The following is a 23,247-nucleotide window of genomic DNA, read 5'->3' as shown; positions in this document are numbered from 1 at the left end:
AATACAGACTAGGCTTAAAGATAAAATTTATTTTCAAATGCCGCATGAAAACAAAAGTTTCACATTTCTCATACTGAACCACAGAGGGCGCTATACAAATGAAATGCTGTGAGAAAGTTGGCTTTATTACTTCGAATTCATTCACACAGATTCTCTTGCAAAAGTTTACTTTCTAAAAAGAGTGTTTAAATATTATGTACATGGTCTGATTGTATGTTCACGTAGATGATTACATAATAAGGAAAATTATAAAAACAATAATCTCTCTGTACAAGACTGGAAGAAATCAGAATAAAGTTAGAATTGAGTTAGAGTTGACTATATTTCAATTATTGATTGTTCAAGTTACAATACATCTTGTAAAAAATAAAAGTTAATGATATGATGATTTGAAGTAGCATTCAAAAAAACAAACAAAAAACATCTCTAATTTTGGCACAGTTTTGAAATCTATACATACCAGGGATTAGTGCAAGTTTTAATGGTAAAGTTTTACAAAAACATAGATATGATCTATTGAAACTACGTACAGTTCATTCTGAAATGGATTAGGTAGTGCATGATGTACCAACTGAAATTAATAGAAAAAATAATTACACTGATAGTTCATGATTTCTGTCAATCTGATGACCAATTAAAATTATGTATGCAAATCATGTTCAGGTCTTGTAGGATCAGCAACCAATAAGAACTTGAGTTACAGACTGCACTCTAGTGAGGTGTTCTCTAATTGGTTGATAGATGTAGTGAGAGGTCATGTACACATGCAGGTGTTTATTGAAAGAAACATCTTCCCTTATATCTAATTGAATTGGTGTACACAACTTTAAAACAAAAATTAAAATCACATTTAGTGAATTTAACATCAAAACACGTTAATTTGTATTAGTTCACGCTGATTAACAATGGAATACACTCTTTTAAATTTGCCAATAAAAAATTACATTTCAATAAAAGCACTTTTATTTTAACGATTGTAACTAGTATCACATTCAAAATCATAAAAGCCACTAAAATCACTATATTTGTGTTTTGAAATCAGCCACATGTATTATGATTTCCGTCAATCATCTTAAAACAGGTGTAAATAAGTAATCATGAAAAGTATATAATTGTTGATATTGAATTACTAGTACCTTCCATAATTTTTTGTGTATTCCAGTAAAAATAAAATTATCCAACCAGTCATGCTGTGTTGATTTTAGAAGAAAAGAAAGCTTTGATCATAAAATCCAAAAGAGGAGTGTCTCCTTCACAATAAAACACATAAACAAGTAATTTTTCACCAGGCACCAGTGTCGATTTTTATAATAAAAATAATCAATTTGTGATGAACCATTATTAAAATTGCACAAAAAAAATATTATCAATAGTATTATTTACATTTAGCCATTGTACTCTGATTGGAAGTTCTTATACAAAACGCTGTGAATGATGAGTTGAAAAAGATGGTCGCTATATGATATGTCACACAGTGTTAGTAATATATACAGCAGGTTAATTGTATGTACACCCTGTCTCATTCTACAAAAAAAAAACATTTTTCAGGCACGATGACCCACTTAATATGCAGTTACCAAGATGAGACAACAGGTGGTCTTGGCATGGGTGGCTGGAAAGTCACGCGATGCTGAGAACTTATTTTGTTCACTGTTGAATACTTCTGTTGATGTGGCGACATGAATGGACTGAGTTGCGTACTTTTTGAACCATTGTTCTGTGTAAAAAAAAAAAATCAAAAAAAAAAAATCTGATATATGTCTTGTATATATATAATATTCCACATTATTTATTAGGTTTCAAGTCCAAAGTAGTAGAATTACCGTACTAGTGTTCACACACTAATGCCCATTTGTTTAACATTTACCCACATTGCTAAACCTTACTCTGACGAACATTTTGAATTGGAAAAATTGATCAAAATGAGGTTCATCATAATTCAAAGTCAAGTTTAGATACTTCAATTCGTTTTTGCTTTAGCATTTCAAACAACTAATGCAGTCACAGGGAATAACATTCCTGTGTTGAATGAGGTTATCCATTTCAAGGAGAGACCCACATAGTCACAGCTCAACAAAGTGGATAAACTGGAATCTTATTCAAGACCCACAATTTTGTTCCTGCTGTAAATGAAGTAATTTACATATTTTGAGCTTATGAGATAATTTAAGACTATCCGTCAATGTAGCAGAACTCTTAATGCTATCCCAATTAATTACCGATATAACCCAAATCACCAAGAAATAAACACACACTTGTTTCCCCACACATTTACAATGTACTGAAATTGATGGACAGACACCACAGTATATGATGTCACCCACAAACCATCACCACATTTATTTAATATAACATTCAAAGCCCTTCTAGTTATCAACCCTTGAATCTTGAAACAATATTCATTGCCACCATGAAACACGCATGTAGTTAGAGGGTAAATTGATGTAGACACACGGACACATACATGGAGGAGATAACTACCAAACAAACGAATGTAAACATACCTCACCACTTTCATTTAATAAAAAAAATGTGAAAACAAAAAAAACATAAGTTTGAGATATAGGCATGTGAGGTAGTGAGACAGGAATGGGGAGCTACTAAAGGTGCGGGGCAGGGGAACTTTTATCAAAATAGGTGTTCAGTTATGTTTCCGTGATATATTGTAGCAGAATATTACATTTTGAAAACATACATTAGGCCAAAACAATGTTTTTTGAACAATTGAAAAATTATGCGGTTTTAACTTTTGGTTTTTGTATTAAGATTATTTAATATAACAAAAGTATGTTATATGTTCAACTTTTTTTGAATAATGCTTTGGAATACAAAGCTTCACTTGGATAAAAAAAATCTTCAAAACAGAAAATAAACATTTTCCCATTCTTTTGTATGTGTTGCACTTTAGCAGGATACAAAATTGTGCAGGTGCAGGTTTGAAACTGACGTGCTATCACAAGAGACAAAACCTTTTTTTGCCTTCACTAATTCAGACAGTGCTTTAATAACTAATGTGTGCAGAGGTATGTAGGAAGACTTTCGGTCAAAGTTTTATTTATTACCGGTATATATATTGTATTGTACTACAAATGTATTGTGTGTGATAACTACAATTAGCTATCCTAAAAATAACATTCTAGTTTTACTGACACTTACACATGTCAACATATACATTGTAACTTGTAAAAAAAAAGTGGTATACTAATAAAGCGGATTTTTACTGGGAGAAATTTATATATTTGATTTATTTTGAGCCAATTATGGCATTTTGTACTTACTGCTTTCATAGCTGATGATGATCTGAGTGGAGCGGATCCAAGTCTCGTACCTCCTGCTCCTGCACCAGCATACAAGTCACCTAAAACAGGGATATCACAAAATTTAGTATGATTTGTAAAAATGAAAATTTGTAATCCCTTTTTTGACAAAAATCATGAAAATGAAATAAATTATGATAAATAATGTCTTCACTCTAATGCAACCAGCCTACATTGCTAGATGTATGCTTTTATTGGTAGGGAGTAGAATATATTGAAAAATGAATAAATTCTGAGTATTCGTGAGTACCGGGTAGGCTTCTACAATGCTTCTTAAGAATGGAAGCAGCTAATATGAATGGGAAAATTTTAAAACTTGAATGGTACCATCAAATGAATGACAAAAGAGTGAATAAAACGTGTCAGTTGTGACCATCCTTAAAAGCAAACAGTAACTCATCCACATTTACTTATTGTTTTTATCAGAAAAATTCCGACGACAATGTACCTGGATGTGGCATCCTGTCTGGCACGGGATTAGAGTTCTGGCTCCTGGTTTGTCGACAATAACTACTGTTATCATTACCACCGGCCTTTACTCTTGGTGCCCCCATAGATGGGTGTGGGTCGTCCCCAGTGAATAGACCATGGGGGTGCTTAGCAGGAGATAATAGGGGCTGTTCTTCTTTCTCACTGTCAACAAATTAGAATGAAGAGTAATACTATGAATTACATGTAGTAATCTTAATGCAAGTTTTAGTCATATGATTTATCAATTAAGTCACATGACACAACACATGACATTACAAAGCCATGTCATGTGACACACCAAATCACTAGAAATCAAAGGACAATTTTAAATAAACCGACTCACACTTTCAATGCGGTGACAGGTTTTCCATCGACTTCTACTGTAAACTCAGGGCTTGGATTGCTTTCCCCTTTGTCTGCATCGCTGCTATTATCACTTACTGCATCAAAGGAAATGGCATTCCTGGTGAACCGATGGGCTGCAGTAGTCCATGCAATAGCCTGGTGAGATCGAAAAAAAAAAAAAACACCATGAAAAATAACAATTAACATTTAATTAACATTTTAATCAAGATGTTCTTACACATTACTAACAAATATAGTCAATTAATGTGTTCACCTACCTGTCCTGTAGGTTTACATAGAATAGTAGTACATTCAGGACCCACACCCCACTTATGTTGCTCTTTCCACAGGAAATCTGTTGGTGGACTGTGTTTACCTTGACCTGATGCTGCCCACACCTATGAATGAATAAATACATTTTTTTGATCTATTAAATATCTTGTAATCCGAGTTTATCAGTAAAATAATCTGGTATAGGGATCAATGTTACTCTAGACTGTCAATGGGTCCCTTCATTATATAAATCAATATTACAATGTCATTGAGTGCTTTCATCTATTGTATCAATGCTACATTGAAATGTCATGGAGTGCCTCTACTTAAAAGATTACTGTTACATTAGACTGTCATAGAATGACTACAAGTAATGGATCAATGTTACACTGATTTGTCATTTAATCAATCAATGTTACACTAGATTATCATGGAGTCCATTCATATATGGTTCAATGTTAAAGAGACTAGCACTTATAAAATGCTTTCATTTAATGCATCAATTTCACACTAGACTCGTGGAGTGCCTCTATTAATGATTCAATGTTATACTAGACTGAAATGTTCTTCAATGAAATGAAACAATGTTAAAGTGATCTGTCACTGAATGTCTCCAAATAAGGGACAAATGTTTAACAATTAAATGTTGAAGTAGATTAGTGAAATGTCTCCATTACATAGTAAATCATTTTAATCAAATACTAAACTAGCCTGGCTCATCATGCCCAATAAAAGGATTGAGTTACAATAGACTGTCACAGAGTGGCTTCATATAATACATCTATTGCACATTATTCAATTTATACTACACTGCTTTAATTTAATAAGTCAATGTTATAATCCCTTCATTTTATGGATCAATGTTAAATTGGACTGTCATGGAATATCCCCATTTAATAGATCCATAATCACATTTACAATACACTGTCAAAGAATACGTACTGTTATCGTGGAGCCTGCCCTGAAACGTGTCCTGGGTGGGAATCTGTAGACCGCTACTGGATGGCCTCCGACGTTTTGCTGAATCATGAATCCTCCAAACTCCATGTCCTGATTCGGGGACGAATTGAACAGACGAACAAATCGACCATCTTGGTTGATTTCCAGTATTTTAATAGTGCCAGTGAAACTGAGGGTAAACAAACACAGAGGATGCGAGTGGGTATGAATAACAGAAGAGCAAAGTTTTGTAAAATTGTGAAAGATTATATAAAAATACATCCAGAATTTCCATAGAAAGGAAAGAAAAAAAGTTGGTTCAAGTCAACATAATTTCAATTATCATTTGTCTGAAAATGAAAAAGTCCAAGAGTGAAAGTACCGGTAACACTAAAGAGGTTAGCAATGGTGAAAGCTGGTTAGTACTGGTTATAGTTGATTACCACTGGGAACTGCTGGTTGAACTGATGACAGCTGGTTAGTACATGTTATAGTTAGTTAGCACTGGTGACTGCTGGTTAGTACTGGTGACAGCTGGTTAGTACTGGTGACAGCTGGTTAGTACTGGTGACAGCTGGTTAGTATTGGTGAAGAATGTGCTGTATATGCAATATGTGTGTATTGCAATGATGATGAATAATGAATAGAATATCAAATTGGCCGAAATTATAGAGCAGATAATAGACTGTATGCATAATAGACACACACACACGTTGCGATTATGGAAATCTTTATTAAAACACTCAACACATGAAATTTACAATGACATTAATTAAGCTTACTGTACATGATTATATGACAATTTATTAAGTTAGTATGTATTTTTTTTAATTTCATTTTCAGAAATGTAGTTGGTGCTGTGCAAGTGTGGTGTGAGTGAAATGTACCCTGTATGCAGGAAATGAGATTATCAATATCAAACAGCAGTATTTTGTGTCTTGTTTCATCAGATATGACAACTTCCTACATAAAAATTCTATTAGAAAAACCAACCAACAAATTTTACAAACATGTAGAAATTTAAAAATCCTGCTAGTATGAAAACAAATTTTGATTATGTGTCCATTTTCATTTAGACAATTTAATTATAAAAACTCATTATTGATCCAAAAATTTAGTGATTATTGATCATTTAGAAATTGTGATTGTAGAATGTGGAAGTTATGTTTAAGGTTAGAAGTCTGTATGAAAATATAAAAAAAAATATTTGATATGGAATTAATATTTCAAAAACACATATCTGAACTCGCTAAATTATCCGTATTATATTGTGCAAGCAAAAATTGGCAAAAAGTCAGCTACCACCAACCAATAAAAATTTCAACTATAAGTGTAACTGTGGTAATATATATATATATATACCGGGGTATATATACCACATATATATACCGGGGTATATATACCACATATATATACCGGGGTATATATACCACATATATATACCGGGGTATATATACCACATATATATACCGGGGTATATATACCACATATATATACCGGGGTATATATATACCACATATATATACCGGGGTATATATACCACATATATATACCGGGGTATATATACCACATATATATACCGGGGTATATATACCACATATATATACCGGGGTATATATACCACATATATATATACCGGGGTATATATACCACATATATATACCGGGGTATATATACCACATATATATACCGGGGTATATATACCACATATATATACCGGGGTATATATACCACATATATACCACCATAAAAGCTTCATTATTTGGATCACTATTATGATCTCTCAATTGTTAGAATAAAAAAAATTAGGTGGACAGATGGAATAAAAAAAGTTCTTCTAATAATACTTTCAACTGCTAATAAATGAAAGTGCCCGTTGTTACTGATTAGAGAAGTATTTAAATAGTGCCATTCAAATTTTACATCAACTCAAAACAGAACAAGTTTTCTTCCATGAAACCTAGGCGTAGTTAAATTAATGGTGAAAAAAAAATGTAAAATAGTTAATTCGAAGGCAACAAAAACCATTTACTCCAGAAATGGAGGAAGTATAATTGAATGAACTTTTACAGTAGTATATATCAATAAACAAAAACAAATACTGTAAAGGGGGTAATTATTCACTGGGTTTTAATTTAGCTTATTTCGCTGACTGGAAAAATGCGCTAAATTAAAACACAGTGAATATGTAAAATTTAGCATAGAACACATTATCTAAATGATAAAACCGTGAATTTAAAACCCACTGAATATGCCTGAAATGGTAAATCAGTGAAATTTAAACCCAGTGAAAATTAGTCATTTTACAGTATACAATGCATTTGCACTACAAAAATGTAAATTTGAATGATAAACAAAATTTGTTATCTCTCATGGAGAGATATTTGAATGACACAGATGATGATGATGATGATGATGATGGTTATATTTTCTTATTCTTGTAAAACACGCAGACGTGGTAGAACTCGGAGCCTTCCACTTTGCGGAGTTGCCCCCCATTGGGAAGCCAGTGCAGACCTATAAGTATGCGAAGGAAAGGATCCAGATTACTACTCAGTGGTTCAAAGTGAAAACCATGCTAATTTATGCAGAAAAAAAAGTAAAACTGTGTAAAAAAATAAAATTGATTTCGAAAATCTAAATTTCAATTATTGATCATGCAAACCAGAGGTTTGATTTTATTATAGAATGTAAATTTAAAAAAAAAGAAAGAAAGCATGTATTTATTAATTTGTCTTAATTTGCATATTCAAAGCCAGGCTAGGCAGAAGATTGCTGTTAAAAAGGGTTTAAGATGTGCACAGGAAACAGTTTAAGAAGGCAGGATTTTTTAAAAGTTCACAAGGAAATAGGGTTATAGAATGTGATGTTAATACAAGACGCAAGTTTAAATATGTTGGAACCACTGAGTAACTATATTCTGTATCCTTACTATCCCATTACAACTCTTACCCGATGTCTGCTTGAGTGTGTTTTTTTCTTAGTATATTTTACAAAATGTGATATGGGAATTTATACTATAGTGAATACATTAAAATTCTTGACACAGTGTTCATTTCATTTTTACTCTATGTACAAAAGAAATAAGTCCACTTTTCTGGAGAAACACTGTAAAAATCTACACATACCAAAGAAACAAACAGTAATGGAATAAAACAAGTCATATACAAATATGTAAACTGGATGAGCAACAGAAGTTGAAAAATCCCATCTATTTCAATAGGATGAAGATGAAAAATGGAGCAGGTTGCTATGACAACAGATGTTGCAGTGAAGTGATTGATGAAAGATGAAGCAGAGATTCTTATATGAGATTTGTTTAAAACGAAAATTTAAGATGATTAAAGCTTGATAGAGGGTTGCTTGTTGCCATGGGTTGGGTATTTGTTTCAAGTTCATGGTTATATGAGTGTAAGTTCAGAAAGTGCACCTCACCATGTGCTAACCCCAGAAACATATCAAATGAATTCAAAATTAAAATCTGATGCTAAGCAATGAAAAGTGCTTTTGAAAAACATTCAGTAATACACCTCAACACCAGACGGTGAGTAATAATAGTGCCCTCTATGGTTTACTTTGTTTTAAACTGCAGTGACCTGTTGAGGGCAGTATACTACATGAAACAAGCTATACACATCAATCTTTTATTTAATAATGCTTTGTTTTTTGGTAGAGTAGAGAAACGATATCATGTAGTCTAAAAATATTAGCTGAACTATAATTACTTAATTAATTACTAAGAATTAAGAAAATATCAGACCAGACCCAATAGATAAAATGTGGGTTCTCTGATTGCCAAACTTACGCAGTAAAAGGGGGGGGGGTGAATCTTTTTATGTTTATGTGTTTATCTGTATTTGACTCAATTATGATTTTTTTGGTTTGCAACTCATTGTGTGCACCAGCTTTTAAATCTCCAAGTACCTAAACTTAATAAATTTAGCTATTGAGCTTTGGATGTCTAAATAAAAAAAAATCAATATATCTGGCATCCAGTGAAAAACAATCTGAATTTTGCACTTAATATAGGTTGTCACATGACCAATGAGAAAGAAACCAGAGAATTTGGCAGTTCTCCAAAAAAAAGTATCAAACTCACTGCTATGGAAACATTAACTTCTACTATTTTTTTTTTTCAATCTTTTATTTATAATATGTGTTTGTAAGTTATGGGCAGTAAGCGAATAACGTCGTGGCGATGGAATGACACCAGTCAGAAGTTAAATTTAGAATGTATACTATAAATTACTTGATATGTAATCATAATTATTTCTACTAAGAAATTCAAAACTTCTATTTTATCAAAATAATAATTTATTTTTAAAACAAAGTTTTGAAGTGTAGACATACCTTGATGTAGATGTGTTGTAATCATGCGTAGCCGGGGTGAAAGATGGAGGGCTGGACTTCGGATGTAATCTTGGATAATACAGTGTGTCTCTCTTGACGTCTCCAAACATTGAATCAAAGTAGTCTTTACCCTGTCCGGTCACTGGTGCGGGTACTGACGCTGGTCTGGTAGGTCTGGTGTATCCTGCATTAGAATGATACATTGTGGTATTTGTTCACATTGCAATTAATAAACATTACTTTACCCATAATCCTCTGCATGAAATTTTAGATGGTGGACTACATAATGCTAATGAAAAGTTGAATATCTAGAGAATGAAATGTGATATAAAAAACCTGTAAATTGCACTCTCCTATATTTGTCTGAAAGCATTAAGTTGCTTGCCTTCTCTTTTAAAAATTTAAATATGATAATAATGAACGTGTTTCGACTGACCTCGTGATGTGACACTAGTTGACATTCCAGTAGTATTAGCAAATTTCCCAGCGTAGGCAGGAGGTGATGATCTTGTTTGACCTGAATAGCTGACCCCACACTTCACCAGCCTGCTACCAGGAGTGTACGAAAGCGGTAGTTTATTATGCCCAGTCAGAGAGGTCGTGATCCCTGAGGTGTTTATTGGTGGCACCGCTGTATGCGCACGTTCGATATTATGTAATCTACATGAGACAAAATTAGAAATCAACCATAGATAAATTAAATTTATTAAATTTGATGTTCTGAACTGGTTGAACTCGCCAGTACAGATGATTTTGGAAATTCTTCTTAAAGGTACAGGTATCTATATTCTGACCATTAGTGTTTGATTGATTGAAATAAAATAGGGGGTATTTAATTTTCAATCAAATTTTACCTTTCTTGATAAAAATACTGTAAAAATATAAAAGATTTCCATAATTTGATGACTTGATGGTGTTTTTTAAAAATAACATGACGTGAGAGAAATGCTCGCTGTGAATATCTTGTTTGTACTTGTTGATCTGCTCAACATTCAAAGTCGGCATCTTTTATATGAGACCCATATATCTACCGCCCTTTAAAAATATAAAAAAGAACATTTGCCATTTGCATGAGAACGTACCTATTTTCTTCCTCCTCGACTAGTACTTTCAAAGACTCAATTTCTGCTCTGATTGGTGGTTCTTTGCCACTGCCTAGTTCTTGTAATTTGTAAATCAACATGTCTTGTATTTCTTTCAGTTTTGCCTCTAGAGATTGTATATGAACCGAAGACTTCTGACGTTCTTGATCCAAACTCTCAGATAGGTCACCATTATTGTGTTCTAATGTGCGTACCTGTTGGTAGAAAATAATAATGCACTAGAATGTCGCTAGAAATTTGTGCTATTGGCAATCTTAATGCATTTGAGAGGAAAACGTCTTGGGCAAGTGACTGCGAATATGTGGCTGAAAGTAAAAATGCTTAGCAGCGTTGGGAGCATTTGTTTTTCTGCGATTACATTTGTGATTAATTACTGTAATTTCTAATCTTGCTTTATTTATTTTTTTACACATTATTACAAATATTCCATACCATATGTGAAATGGTGGAGCAAGCTACGTTTCAGTTGTACGTACCTTATTCTGCAAAGTGTGGATCTCTCTTCTGTAATTGTCTATTTCCTCACATAATTTCTTGTTCTCATCAGCCAGCCGTGCTATATTTTCAGCATCTTGTTCCATCTGTATCTGTAGTTCGTGCAACTAATATTACAGAAAAAATGAGAATAATAAATAAATAATCTATCTTTATTTAACTGGAAAATTTCCAAAGTTGCAAATGAGTCTAGCCAAAGAGCACTATGGGTAATTTATGCTAATCATTTCCATATAGAGATCACACTTACGTTCTTTGCATACTGAGCTTCTGATTCCTCTTTGTATTTCTGTAATTCAGCATGGGCAGTATCGCGTACTCTGGCCAACAGCTCATGTAACGTATTGTCACTACGACCTAATTCACGTACTTTCCCCTCAAGCATTAATATTTGTTTGGCTTTGTCTTCAAGACGACTCTTCATTTCAGCCGCTTCCTGTATACGAACAAGCACATGACATGTAAATCAGTGAATAAGACTGAAAAGGCTGGTAAAATTATTTAGTTTATTATTTCAGACAATTCTTCCGTTGGCAACAAACATAGCAGTACTGGGTCAACATTATAATGAATATGTACCCCTGGCCGCATTATTTTTATTTTTCACCTAATATGGAAAAGTTGGCTGCTCTCCAAAAAATTTATTTTTAATTAATGAAAAATCATATCTTATCTGCACTCCTCACAAGTTACAATATGAGGCAAACTAATTTTAAAAATTATTTGTATTTCCTCAAATTTTGTCACATTTCACTAATCAGACATTTTCCAAATTTATAAAAAATATTTTGATCAAAACCTATATGTTATGAAAAATTCTAGTTGGTCCAAAATTAACAAAAAAATTATAGAAAAATCCATGAAATACACTGAAATAGCGACAGTAAAAATATGATATAATCACCCACAGCACCAGTTTTATAGCAGAAAATCACATAAAGTACAACTATTCGTGTATATATAGGATTTTAATATATGTAGAGCGAACACAATAATGTGAATATTTATATGCAATATATGTGTAAATTAATTAACGCCAATCTGAACTCACCTCTGCGTTAACTTGCATGTGAAAATCAAGTTTTTTTTGTAGATTGTCCAGAGCATTCAGCGCTTCATTTTTTGCAAGCGTCTCTTTCTCTAATTTCCTGCTGACTTCCTCAAAATCTCGAAGAAGCCCGTCATAGTCTCTTTGTAAATCGTTGAATTTTTTGGCAAGATCGTCCTTCTCTCCAGCCAACTGATTGATTTCAAGGTCCTTCTTCCCTAAGAGTTGCTGTAGGTTTCCCAATTCACCAATGAGTGCTTGATTTTGTCTCTGTTCAACAGAAAGTCTGAAACCAACACAGAAATATTAGAGTATACATGTAAATTCACCATAAATCAATGCCTGAACATTTCTCAAAATTTGCATACAAATTAAACAATTTATTTGTGCTGAAATATAACACATGTCACATCAGGATATTAGGTGACTAAAATTAATTCTATTAGTTAATAATAAGTTTGAAAAATATAGACTCCAGAATTTGATCACCAGATTACAATTTGTAATGATTCTGTCATTTCCACAACAAAAACTGCAAGAGGGAGCACCGCAATTCAGCGGTGCCACCAAGTGGGAGAGATAGGGTTCTCCCTACCAGGGTGTGGATTTTTTGATAATTCTAAGTTAAAATGGAGCATTCTATGGCTTAAATCCTTGGGGCCAAAATTACTATCAGGTAGGTCACAGTTGACCACATGTGATCCCTGGTCATTCAGAATGTTATGGTTGCCAGAGGATCTGCTCCCCAGGGTAAGGGGCGCATGGCCATCGCTGAGGGTACTGCGCCCCTGTTCTCTGATTTCACCTGAAACATGTCAAAAATTCACATTGTTATACGAGAAAACAAATATGTCCTGAGGAGTAACCTGTAATTTTACCTGTCCTGCAGTTCTGTTGCAAGGCCATTATTTTTCTTTGCAAACAATTCAAGTCGTTGCTTTTCACTTGTGACACCTTCTAGTTCTCTTCTAAGCTTGTCAAGTTCATTGTCATACAGTGCTTTGATAGAGTTGATCTCCTCTTCAAGGTTGCGAATCGAATTTAAAAGAGCCGAGGAATCATCCTGCAAGGCAATATCACATTATAAGCAGGTTGAGCATAGGTACTAGTCAATTCAGAAAAATAAAATAAAATAAACTTTTCTACTCTGATTAAAAGAGGATCTTTGTTGGGCTATCAAGCCTCTTGTCATTATCGATATATTTTATAATTTAGGCAAACAAATCAAAACGCAACACTCGCAGCACTGAACAGTACATCAGCAAATTGAGAATTTGAGTTTGGCAGTTTTCAAGTTTGTATCTTCAATTTGTTTTTATTTATAGAACTATAAAGATGGAATATGAACTATTAAAAAGGAAATTATTACAGTCATCTAGGGTTTGTATTCAATAAAGATCATATGTGACACATAAATGTTCATTTATTCATTCCTAGGGGCACATGCCGGGGTGGCACCTTGCTGCGCCCACCTTCCGCGCCCACTCCTTCGGCTTCCTCCGAGCAAGTGTCCAAGCCTATGCCCCATAACTCGTCGAGAAACTCGCTCATCTGCCTCAGCCATGATGCTCTCGGTCTCCCCCCGGGCTGTCTCCACCGGCCAGGATTCCGTGCAGACATAAATATACAACATAAAAATACCTTATTTGTTGGTACAACATTTTAATGAGTGTCGTGTGATGACAGTCTCGGGGCTTTAATCTATGAATATATCATATTAATACCTAAGTTTAATTTTGTCAGTTTTTCTCAGAAAGCAATGTTTGCCATTTTGCAATAAGACAATGATGATATTTGATGTATGAACATACCACACATCCTAAAACTCTAGATTCGTGCAATACAATGGTGTCTCACCTGATTGGCTTCTTGTTGAAGTTTACGAACTTTGGCAATGTAATCTGAGTATCTGTCATTCAGGAGTGAAAGTTCTGTTTTTTCCTGATGCCGAGTCATCGGTACGGATGATGAGGAACTTATGTAGGCACTCATCCTGAAAACTAAAGAAAAATGAAAATTCACTTAAAATGTTATGAAAAAAATCATGCAAATGATAGTTCATTTATCACCTAGGCAACACTTTTACTGGTGTAAGCAAAATGATTTTTTTTTGATGAGCTAAAAATAAGATACTGTAAATGATCATAATGATTGTTATGTGAAACAGAAAAAAAATAAAAACTACAAATTATGTATGTTACATACAAACAATTGATCATTTCAAGTCTAGGGCAAAGAACACCTTTCACCATCTTTAAAAAAATATTAATGAACCAAAGTGATACCCAGATATTTTCCATTTACATTACTTGTACAGGAAATGTACACTGTATCTCAGAGAAATGAAATGTACACAGTATCTGAGAGAACTCAAATGTGCAGGTTTTATAATTTACATTTTGTAACAGTTCATTTTAGATTATGCGTGTAACATTTGAGTGGCCACACTATGGAAATTCATAATTTTGCTGCAGAGCGATAAGTTACACACATACAAGTACAAAAAAAAAATCACAATTTACACTTCAGACAGCAACACCACCATTTTTGAAGTTTATCACTGCTGACATTGGAATATTTCATACAAATTTTGTGTGTTACCACATATTTTTCAGATAACTATAGACTACCTTTGCTTTGCCTTGTTGCTAGGAAACACATGTCAATATGAAATGGACAATGGTGATTGGACAAAAGAAGTCAGAAAATAACACCAATTGAAAGGCTATTAACAACAATCAAAGTAATATCTTAAGATAGACCAGTATCTGTTAAGTATGTAGTATTCATAATGTACATAGTTGCCATGGCAAACCTAACCTATAATAAATAAACAAACTTATCACTTGCATGAACATTTCTAGTACCGGGTAATTAAAATGCCCAGTGTTCATTTCTTGGTTCACATTTATTTATTTGAAATCATATATTAAATAGTTCAAATTAAATACTGATTAAATTTTTAAATTCTCCTTTTTATTTTTTTATGACGATATCACGTCTTTGAGTCTCAATTTGCATGCAAACTCCCATCAAGGCATCATATTCTCGTGAAATAAATGGGAAAATGAACTGACAGTGAAATGAACGTACACGCACCATTGGTTGTTCAGCTATTAAAAGCATTGCTGATTATGAAATACCATGAACTGTAAATGTTTATCAGGTTAAAACCATGATATTTGACAACATTGAACATTTTATTTGCAATCTTTAACGCATCGTCTGCGGAAATTCTGGGATAAAAATGGTGTCAGCAGACAATGTGTCGGTGAGTCATAGCAAGTTCTGTGAAATCTCTACGTATGCCTTTGAAATATCAGGTAGATATATTAGATAGAAACAGAAACAATAATTTTTTTTATAAAAAATGCCTCCTGTAAGTTTAATACTAGGATCACTATTGGTTATCTCATTTCATGTGCACTATTAAAAAAAATTAATAATCAATAAAGAGAATTTAAAAAAAAATAATATCAAAACGGGGAATAAATTATACAAGATAAAGGAAAGTAGTGAATTGAAATGAAAAAACAGATAATTAACAAATTTTAGCAAATATTTGAAACATTACAGCTTTAAATGAGGACAATTAATTGATACCATTTGTTACATTCTGTGAAGTAATGAGACAAAGTCACCGATTATACCACTTATAGTGGATGTGAAATAGAGATTTCTTGTACAAATGAATTAAATTTTAATAAAAGATATATCTCTGATATCTCTGATATACCATATGATATCCGTTTATAATAACACAACCTACATTGAAACATGCAAGTATTTAAAGCGTTAATAATAAGAAAATAAATAAACACATAATAAATAAGTTGGTTCCATACAACCATGTTTAATAGTTTCACTAAATTAACGCCATTTTGAAAAACGATTCTGAACAGTCATATTTTACATGCAGCACCGAGATGGTTACCATGGTTACTCAAACCATGGGCATCATGGAAAGCTGTAATTTTCAGAAATGTTGATTAGAATAAAAATGTCACATCTGTTTACTCATCTCTTAGCAACAATTCACTGAGACACTGCAAAAATAGATAGAGGCCATTGATAATGGGAGTATTCTTTAACGATGGGTGGCGTCTGATAATAGACGGCTTACAATGATACGTTTCTATAGAATTCAAATGAAGGACACCATACATGAAATTTACAAACATATAAATAGGAGATATAAATTGTAATTTAATGTTTTGATATTTACAAGCAGACAAGCACATTTACAAGGCTCGGTAAAAAACAATGGAAATGCTAGTAAGCGGAATTTATCAAATTACTGTAGTTATACTCGGAGGCAGTAGAAGATAATTAAAATTCCACAGTTTTTGTCACACCACGTCCTGTTTGATATGGCTCCTATGCAGCAATGAGTACTAAATTCACTGTTTGGTTACACAAAATTTGAACACTCATTACTAAGTCACTTTAATATAAATCATATTTATAATTACATAAAATAACAAATTTATATACACAGGTGACTGACATGGTCTGCTTTCTCAAATTACTTTGTTATTCAATGATTTTATGCTTCTCTCATTGTATTCTGTGTATTCTGTAAATGTACCTGAGAATTTATTTGCATATTACTTGATGTGTTGACTTTAAAAAAACAAATATTTTGTTAATGCAATTTAAACTTGTTTATCCTTGACTAATACCATATATAATGAACAAACTTAAAACATTAAACAATGTCATTTAACAATTTTCCCTCCAACTACCGTATCATTAGACACACTGTTATATAGTGTAACAAGCTTCACACCTTTTTCAATGCTAAGAAAGTTTACTTTCCATAAATATCCCTTGTAATTTTTTCCATATTTTTTCAATGAATGGAAAATTGTTGTCATCTTTACACAAAAAATGATAGAAAAATGCAGAAGAATTTGAAACAAAATTCAGATGGGAAGTGTTTTCGTTTTAAATTTGCTTATTTTGCCAAATGCTAAAGGTGTTCCACTAAAACCAAGACAAAAAAGGTATAATGATAATCAAACAACACATTGATTTAGAGTCTAGGAAATTCCTGGTGAAAAATCAACTACTTGTATGTAGTAAATATAAATTGGAAGATATAGCATAATTGCAGCATAGCTTACATTAAATAATATCAGCACATGGAGTCAGGCAAAACAGACAGGTGTCTACCTTTGGAAGCGCTATCAGCAAAATAGATCCATTATAATCATATCCATGCGTGTTTATTTATTTTAGACAGTGTTGCCTAGCGACCAGATATCTAGTCATCAACAGACCAAGTATAGGCATATTAGATCATCGTCCTTCCATATGTAAAGGGGAAAAGGCAGTCACATTCCTTCAGTCAATTAACAGAGATTCACAAAATATCATCATGTATTTATATAGCTACACCCTATAATATAGTTTTATGTTATAAATTTTTTAAGTATTAATCTTGTAAATCACAGATAATTGTTTTATTTTTCTTAATTTTTTAAAATATTCAATTGTGTTAGAATATATTTTCAAAAACACAATCCAAAGATTTCGATTTTGAGGTTTGATTGTTATATTTAATAATCACATCAAACCACAGAACTATAAAACAGATTGTTTTATTGGTTACTGAGGAATTTTAATTGAGTCAGGTGTTTTGAAAGACAGCTATTCTAACAAACATGGTACAAATGCATTGTGTGTGTCAATTGCAATACAAGACGGTGTTTGTGAATGTTAAATACTGCAAGTGCAGACATTTCCATAAAATGCTAGGAGTGTACGTCATTTAATTATTCCATAGCCCTCGCATAAACAAAATGCCGCAATTAAGAAATCCAGTTTGATTGCTTGATGATTTCATGACATTTCTATCCTCATGAAATTCACCAATAATTATCTGAAATTACCAAAATTAAATGAAGTGATTCACACTTCACAGCTTTTCTGATATTCATAGCAAATTCCGTTAACTGGCTAAAACCATTCTGCTAAATATGCTTTTAAAGCAAATCAGGACAACACGTTTGTCAATTTCAACCGATTACTGCATAATCTGTTTCTAAGAGGTTAAAGTTCAGTTAAATAACAGTTAAACAGAAGAACAGGTTTCAGTTAATTGAAGACTAGTTCAAAATAACTGATATAGATTCGGTGTTAAAGAAGAAATTACTTTGATATCAGGTAACTCTACAAACTTACCAGTATATTCTTAAGATCATGTATTTCAGATACCGGATATTTCATTAGGAAATGTACAAATTAGATTTCTAGAGAGAGAATGTGTGCAGAATTGGTGTCCATTTCACCAGCTAATAGTTTCCTGTGTATACATAAAAACCTTCTAGCTGCCACTGTGCAGTACCGGTAATTGATTTATATAGTACAAGCTATCTTTCTTATTGTGTTATATGCACAAGTCTGCACCCACCACAAACGATGAATAATTTTTTTCCTGCACAAAAATATTTATATTACGTGTCAGGTAGAGTTTTATAAAGCTTACCGATACTATTAAATATTTCCATCATGGAGACGATGACAAAATTGTGGATTTTTTCTCAACTCACTTTTCTCACCATATCAACCAAGTTCATGAACAAGTGTTGCATTATGACTGTCATTCAATGAGTATGTTGGTCAGATACAAGATGTGAGTCAAGCACATGATTTAGACAATGAACCTGCATTTTAATTCATCGCCCCTAATTAGCATAAAGAAGGCAAATGAAATCAGCAAATGAAATGAGAAGCAAATACAAGTTGATATATTACTGCACCATTATTATGGCCTGTGAAACAACATCTTGCAATGATTTTGTATATAGTTTCCATGGCAATAATTACGTCACTGAAGAAGTATTCCCACTCCAGTAAGAAAAGTAAGATTTCAACTCCTGCTGATTTAGATATCATTCTATAGGTTGAGCCAAGAAATGATTTCTCTAGATATATTGTTGTTACCATAACAACTGTGTATAAATTCAATATACACTGTGTTTGATTCTGACTTGTCCTCTTGTCCTTTAAGTGTCAGGTGATATAAGCCACAGACAATGACTGTTAACGCCCAGCTTTGCAAACAGGAATGCAATAAATTCAAAAGTAGAATGGTTCCCACTAGACAAAGGCGAGGTCACCAAACAGGTCAGCAAATTGTCCCTAACCAAACAATAGTGAAAACTCAAGGTGTAAAATTATCCTGTTCAAGTGAAAACAAAAATGTCACGAAATAACGGGCACACATGTCAATAGCAGAGGTCAGCTCCATGATTATGACCCACAATATAGAACACATCAATACAATTCATGTGGCATATGACAATCTGCGTATAATTAGATATGGACAACCTTGTCTACTGTTGAATTCATTCAGATTTACACAGCCATTTCAATTAACATTTTGTAGATTTGATGTTAAAACTATTTTGTGTAATAATATGAATATATTGCAGTATTGCAGAAAAATGTGCCTCAAAAATAGTCAATGCTGAGTCAGATAATCTGAAAAATTGTCTACAAATAACAACTTTCAGTTGAACAGTATAAAACCATCATGCTGAAAAACGCCTTACAAGTCAACAAACAGCGCTTTGCAATATATTGACAATTACTGTGACTAAACTATTTCCAAATTTGAACCAATTAATCTATGTTGATATTAATTAAAGGCTTGAAGATCAGACTAGATCTTAATTGTACATGTACTACTTAATTAATTTGTCAAGAGAAATGTAATCACAGTCACACAGTGTTCACTTACATGCTATTATACATATGGAACAGTGTGTATTACGAATCCATGAATAACATTGGAACTCCACCCTCACTCCTGGAGTCTCTCACTCTTGACCTTTGACCATGGTCATTCTATTCAGACCCCCTATTGTAGTAATACTATGCATCCATTGATTTGTATACTCAAGGTTCATGTCCAATGACATACAAGGCTAGGACTCCACAGTAAGCAAAGGAAGAAATAAAATACAACGTGTTCTATAGGATCCAACAGAAGAACAAATTTAATTGTTATCATGGCATTCATAATTATGAGTATATTATCAAGTTTGGAAGTATAGTAACTATAAAGAAATTGTATCAGAAAATATATTTAGAGGTTAAATAAATATATACCCTGTGACATTGTGTCAAATTTAAGAGTACATATTGGTTGATTGAGGAACTGTGATTGTGAACCGGTACACTTAATTTAAAAACCAGCAATGTAGTCTAGGTGATCTGCTTATGATGATTTTTGGTAAATTATTTTAGTCACAATTTTAGAAAATGTTAAGTTGGTTTGAAGCAGATTAACTGTCCGCTCATCGATATGCAGTTTGGATATACCAGTGCGATTAATAATTAAATATTTTGGTGAAAGTGGATACAAAGTTAAAATATAACATTCCACATGTGATTTGGTAATTTATTTTTAATCTCTGCAAACTGTACTATTTTCTGTTTGATTACTGGTACGCTGTTGACCGTGAAATTCCAGCTAGAAAATACCAAGTACACAAAATATACAGTTGCCGATTAGTGATTATAAACAGTTGTGCGAACAACAGTGAAACATACCATGGTCAAGTTGTTACCATGCATAGCCACAATGATTACAAATAAGTTCAGTGAAAATATTCTGCATATCTGATGAATTGTCGAATATATAATCAGATCTGACACATACCGTATATTTCACGTCTGATAATACGAGATACTATCAGCTAACTTTTTTCTACATATACATACCACAATGTGTAAATATGTGCTATAAAAGGAATAATTCATTATTGGCAATCTCAAATTATGAATATATAATTTACGCTTCCTCATATCAGTTTATGATATCACAGATCTTAAATTAAGACTTCATGATTCAATATCTTCAGGGACATTTACAGAGTAATCAAATGCAGGAAAGTCAATGTACGTGTCAGCAAATCTGAGTGAAAATGGCACTGCTACAAAATTTACAAATTTACTCCAAGATCACAAAATTTTGGTATAATGATCATACAGCACAGCAATACAGCACTATTGAATAAACTACAGTGCTGTCTTGGATATAGTGACAATGGTATACATCACAGTGTCCAAAGAATCTAACTCATCCAATATGGCCACATTCTGATGGTGGTGGTGTGGGGGGGGGGCATTATTGTTGCAATCAACAGAATTGTATTGGCTGATAATTGGATTAGTTTTCAATGAAGTCTATGAACACAAAGAGGTTAACAATTTCTGAAGGACTGGCATGTTAATTAATTTGGATCTCATATATACACATGTTCTTATCATTGTTAATCAGACAGTTCATTTCCAATTTTGGTAGTTCAGGTAGATTTTAATCTGGGATTAAGGATAATCCAATGTTAGTAATCAGCAAATATTATGATCACTCCAAAAAACAAAAATTATTATTTCGCTAAAACATGAAGACCAGCTACATACATATGAAATAAAACAAGTAATTGAAACAGATATTTATATTTAATACTAGCTACTAGTTGAAGCATAAACATGGCTTCAGAGATTACAATCTAGTCCATTTCCTATTATGCATTGCCAAAGGAAATCAACTTGTGAAGTGTCCTTGATTAATCAACAATCAAGGTAAACTAAGCATGAAATAACGGAACTAAGGCCTCGTTCAATGTTGTTATTGTATCGTTTCTCGTTTTAAGAGGGGGTATAAATAGATTTTTTTTTTTATAAGGCATGCATCTTATATTCAGTGAGGAACTGACAACAATTGTCAGGTCTACTAAATTCCATTCTGGTCATAATGCACACAATTCAAAGTCCGACAGACAATGAAAGGGGATCAATTACTGATCTCTAGAAAACTTTAGTAAACTTTGGTATGAAGTCCAGAAATTCATAAGTATAACCAAGGGGACGACGACATGAAATGTCGTATCTGTCCTCCGGTAGTTACGTTATCCTATTATTGTTGTAATTATACTGCGGTCTAAACTGAACAAGGGCACTTCCTAGTACCTTATACTTATGTACACACATTTGCAAGAAAACGCTCGAATTTCAACCAATGACTTACCTTTTTTCAGCTTGGCACGGTGGTAAACTTTTCTTTTCTCTTGAAGAAAAAACTGCTGGAATAGGGAATAGAGTGCTTACACGCTTCTTCAGCAAGTCCGATGTGGCGTATAATCGATCGTCGATCCCGTAAACCCGTTCTCTATTCGACGCGCTTCTGTTGTTTAGTGTTACTAAGCAAGAGACTCGAAACCAACAAGGGGCGGAGCAATGTACGCATAACTGACATACCCCGGAAGTGTACTTTTATTCCAGAGGGCGTTATCCGCTATGTGTTACGTCGCCAACGTGAAGAAGTTGTCTTTGAAGAATAAAAAAATCACTGGCGTACATACTGCGATGTTTGAACTTTACACTATTCAATATTAACGTTTGAATTAGTAGTCCGGATACTAGTAAAGGCGCTAGACATGTCATTCCAAGCACAATCATTTAAGACAAATTATACGTTCATTTAAATAATAATGTCGAAAAGAATAATAATACACATTGTGAATATAAATACGACAGTCCAGTCCCTTATCCGTGGTGCAAATGTGACTATTGGTGTCCTGGGGGTCAATGTTAGTCTTCGACAGATTTTCCATTAACTATTAAAACAGCAGTTTCACACAGCCCGCTAGTATCGCTAGTATCTTACTTATATTTGTTGTATAGCGCCGTCTATCGACAGTATAAAAAATAAACGTTAGGACGGTGCCATTTTGACAACTTTTTCCAGTAATTATGCATCAAGCAAATATCTCTTTAACAATACCTTTGACAATCACAAAGTATTGCATAATAACCAATATAAATATACCAGGCATACCTATAGTGCATAAAAAACATCTTGTTAGTATCGCTAGTATCTTACTTATATTTG

General features: G+C 33.0%; 1 protein-coding gene across 1 annotated transcript; it reads right to left on the bottom strand.

Moving 5' to 3' along the window:
• Positions 1 to 1,195: 1,195 nt before the first annotated feature.
• On the bottom strand, positions 1,196 to 22,534 carry LOC100378619 (prelamin-A/C-like). Its single transcript, XM_002736130.4, has 15 exons — positions 22,384 to 22,534; positions 14,199 to 14,341; positions 13,220 to 13,404; positions 12,345 to 12,627; positions 11,544 to 11,729; positions 11,275 to 11,400; positions 10,778 to 10,992; positions 10,132 to 10,355; positions 9,696 to 9,879; positions 5,349 to 5,535; positions 4,412 to 4,531; positions 4,132 to 4,289; positions 3,766 to 3,950; positions 3,279 to 3,358; positions 1,196 to 1,717 (listed from the first exon to the last, which is right to left on the bottom strand). Exons 2-15 carry the CDS (start codon positions 14,331 to 14,333, stop codon positions 1,574 to 1,576), a joined length of 2,412 nt encoding a protein of 803 aa, XP_002736176.2. The 5' UTR covers positions 14,334 to 14,341; positions 22,384 to 22,534; the 3' UTR covers positions 1,196 to 1,573.
• Between the last annotated feature and the right edge of the window lie 713 nt (positions 22,535 to 23,247).

Source organism: Saccoglossus kowalevskii, chromosome 1 (assembly GCF_978046115.1).
Source record: "Saccoglossus kowalevskii chromosome 1, keSacKowa6.1, whole genome shotgun sequence".
Lineage (NCBI taxonomy): Eukaryota > Metazoa > Hemichordata > Enteropneusta > Harrimaniidae > Saccoglossus > Saccoglossus kowalevskii.
Note: the sequence above shows the minus strand (reverse complement) of the source record. Positions and strands in the feature narration are given on the sequence as shown.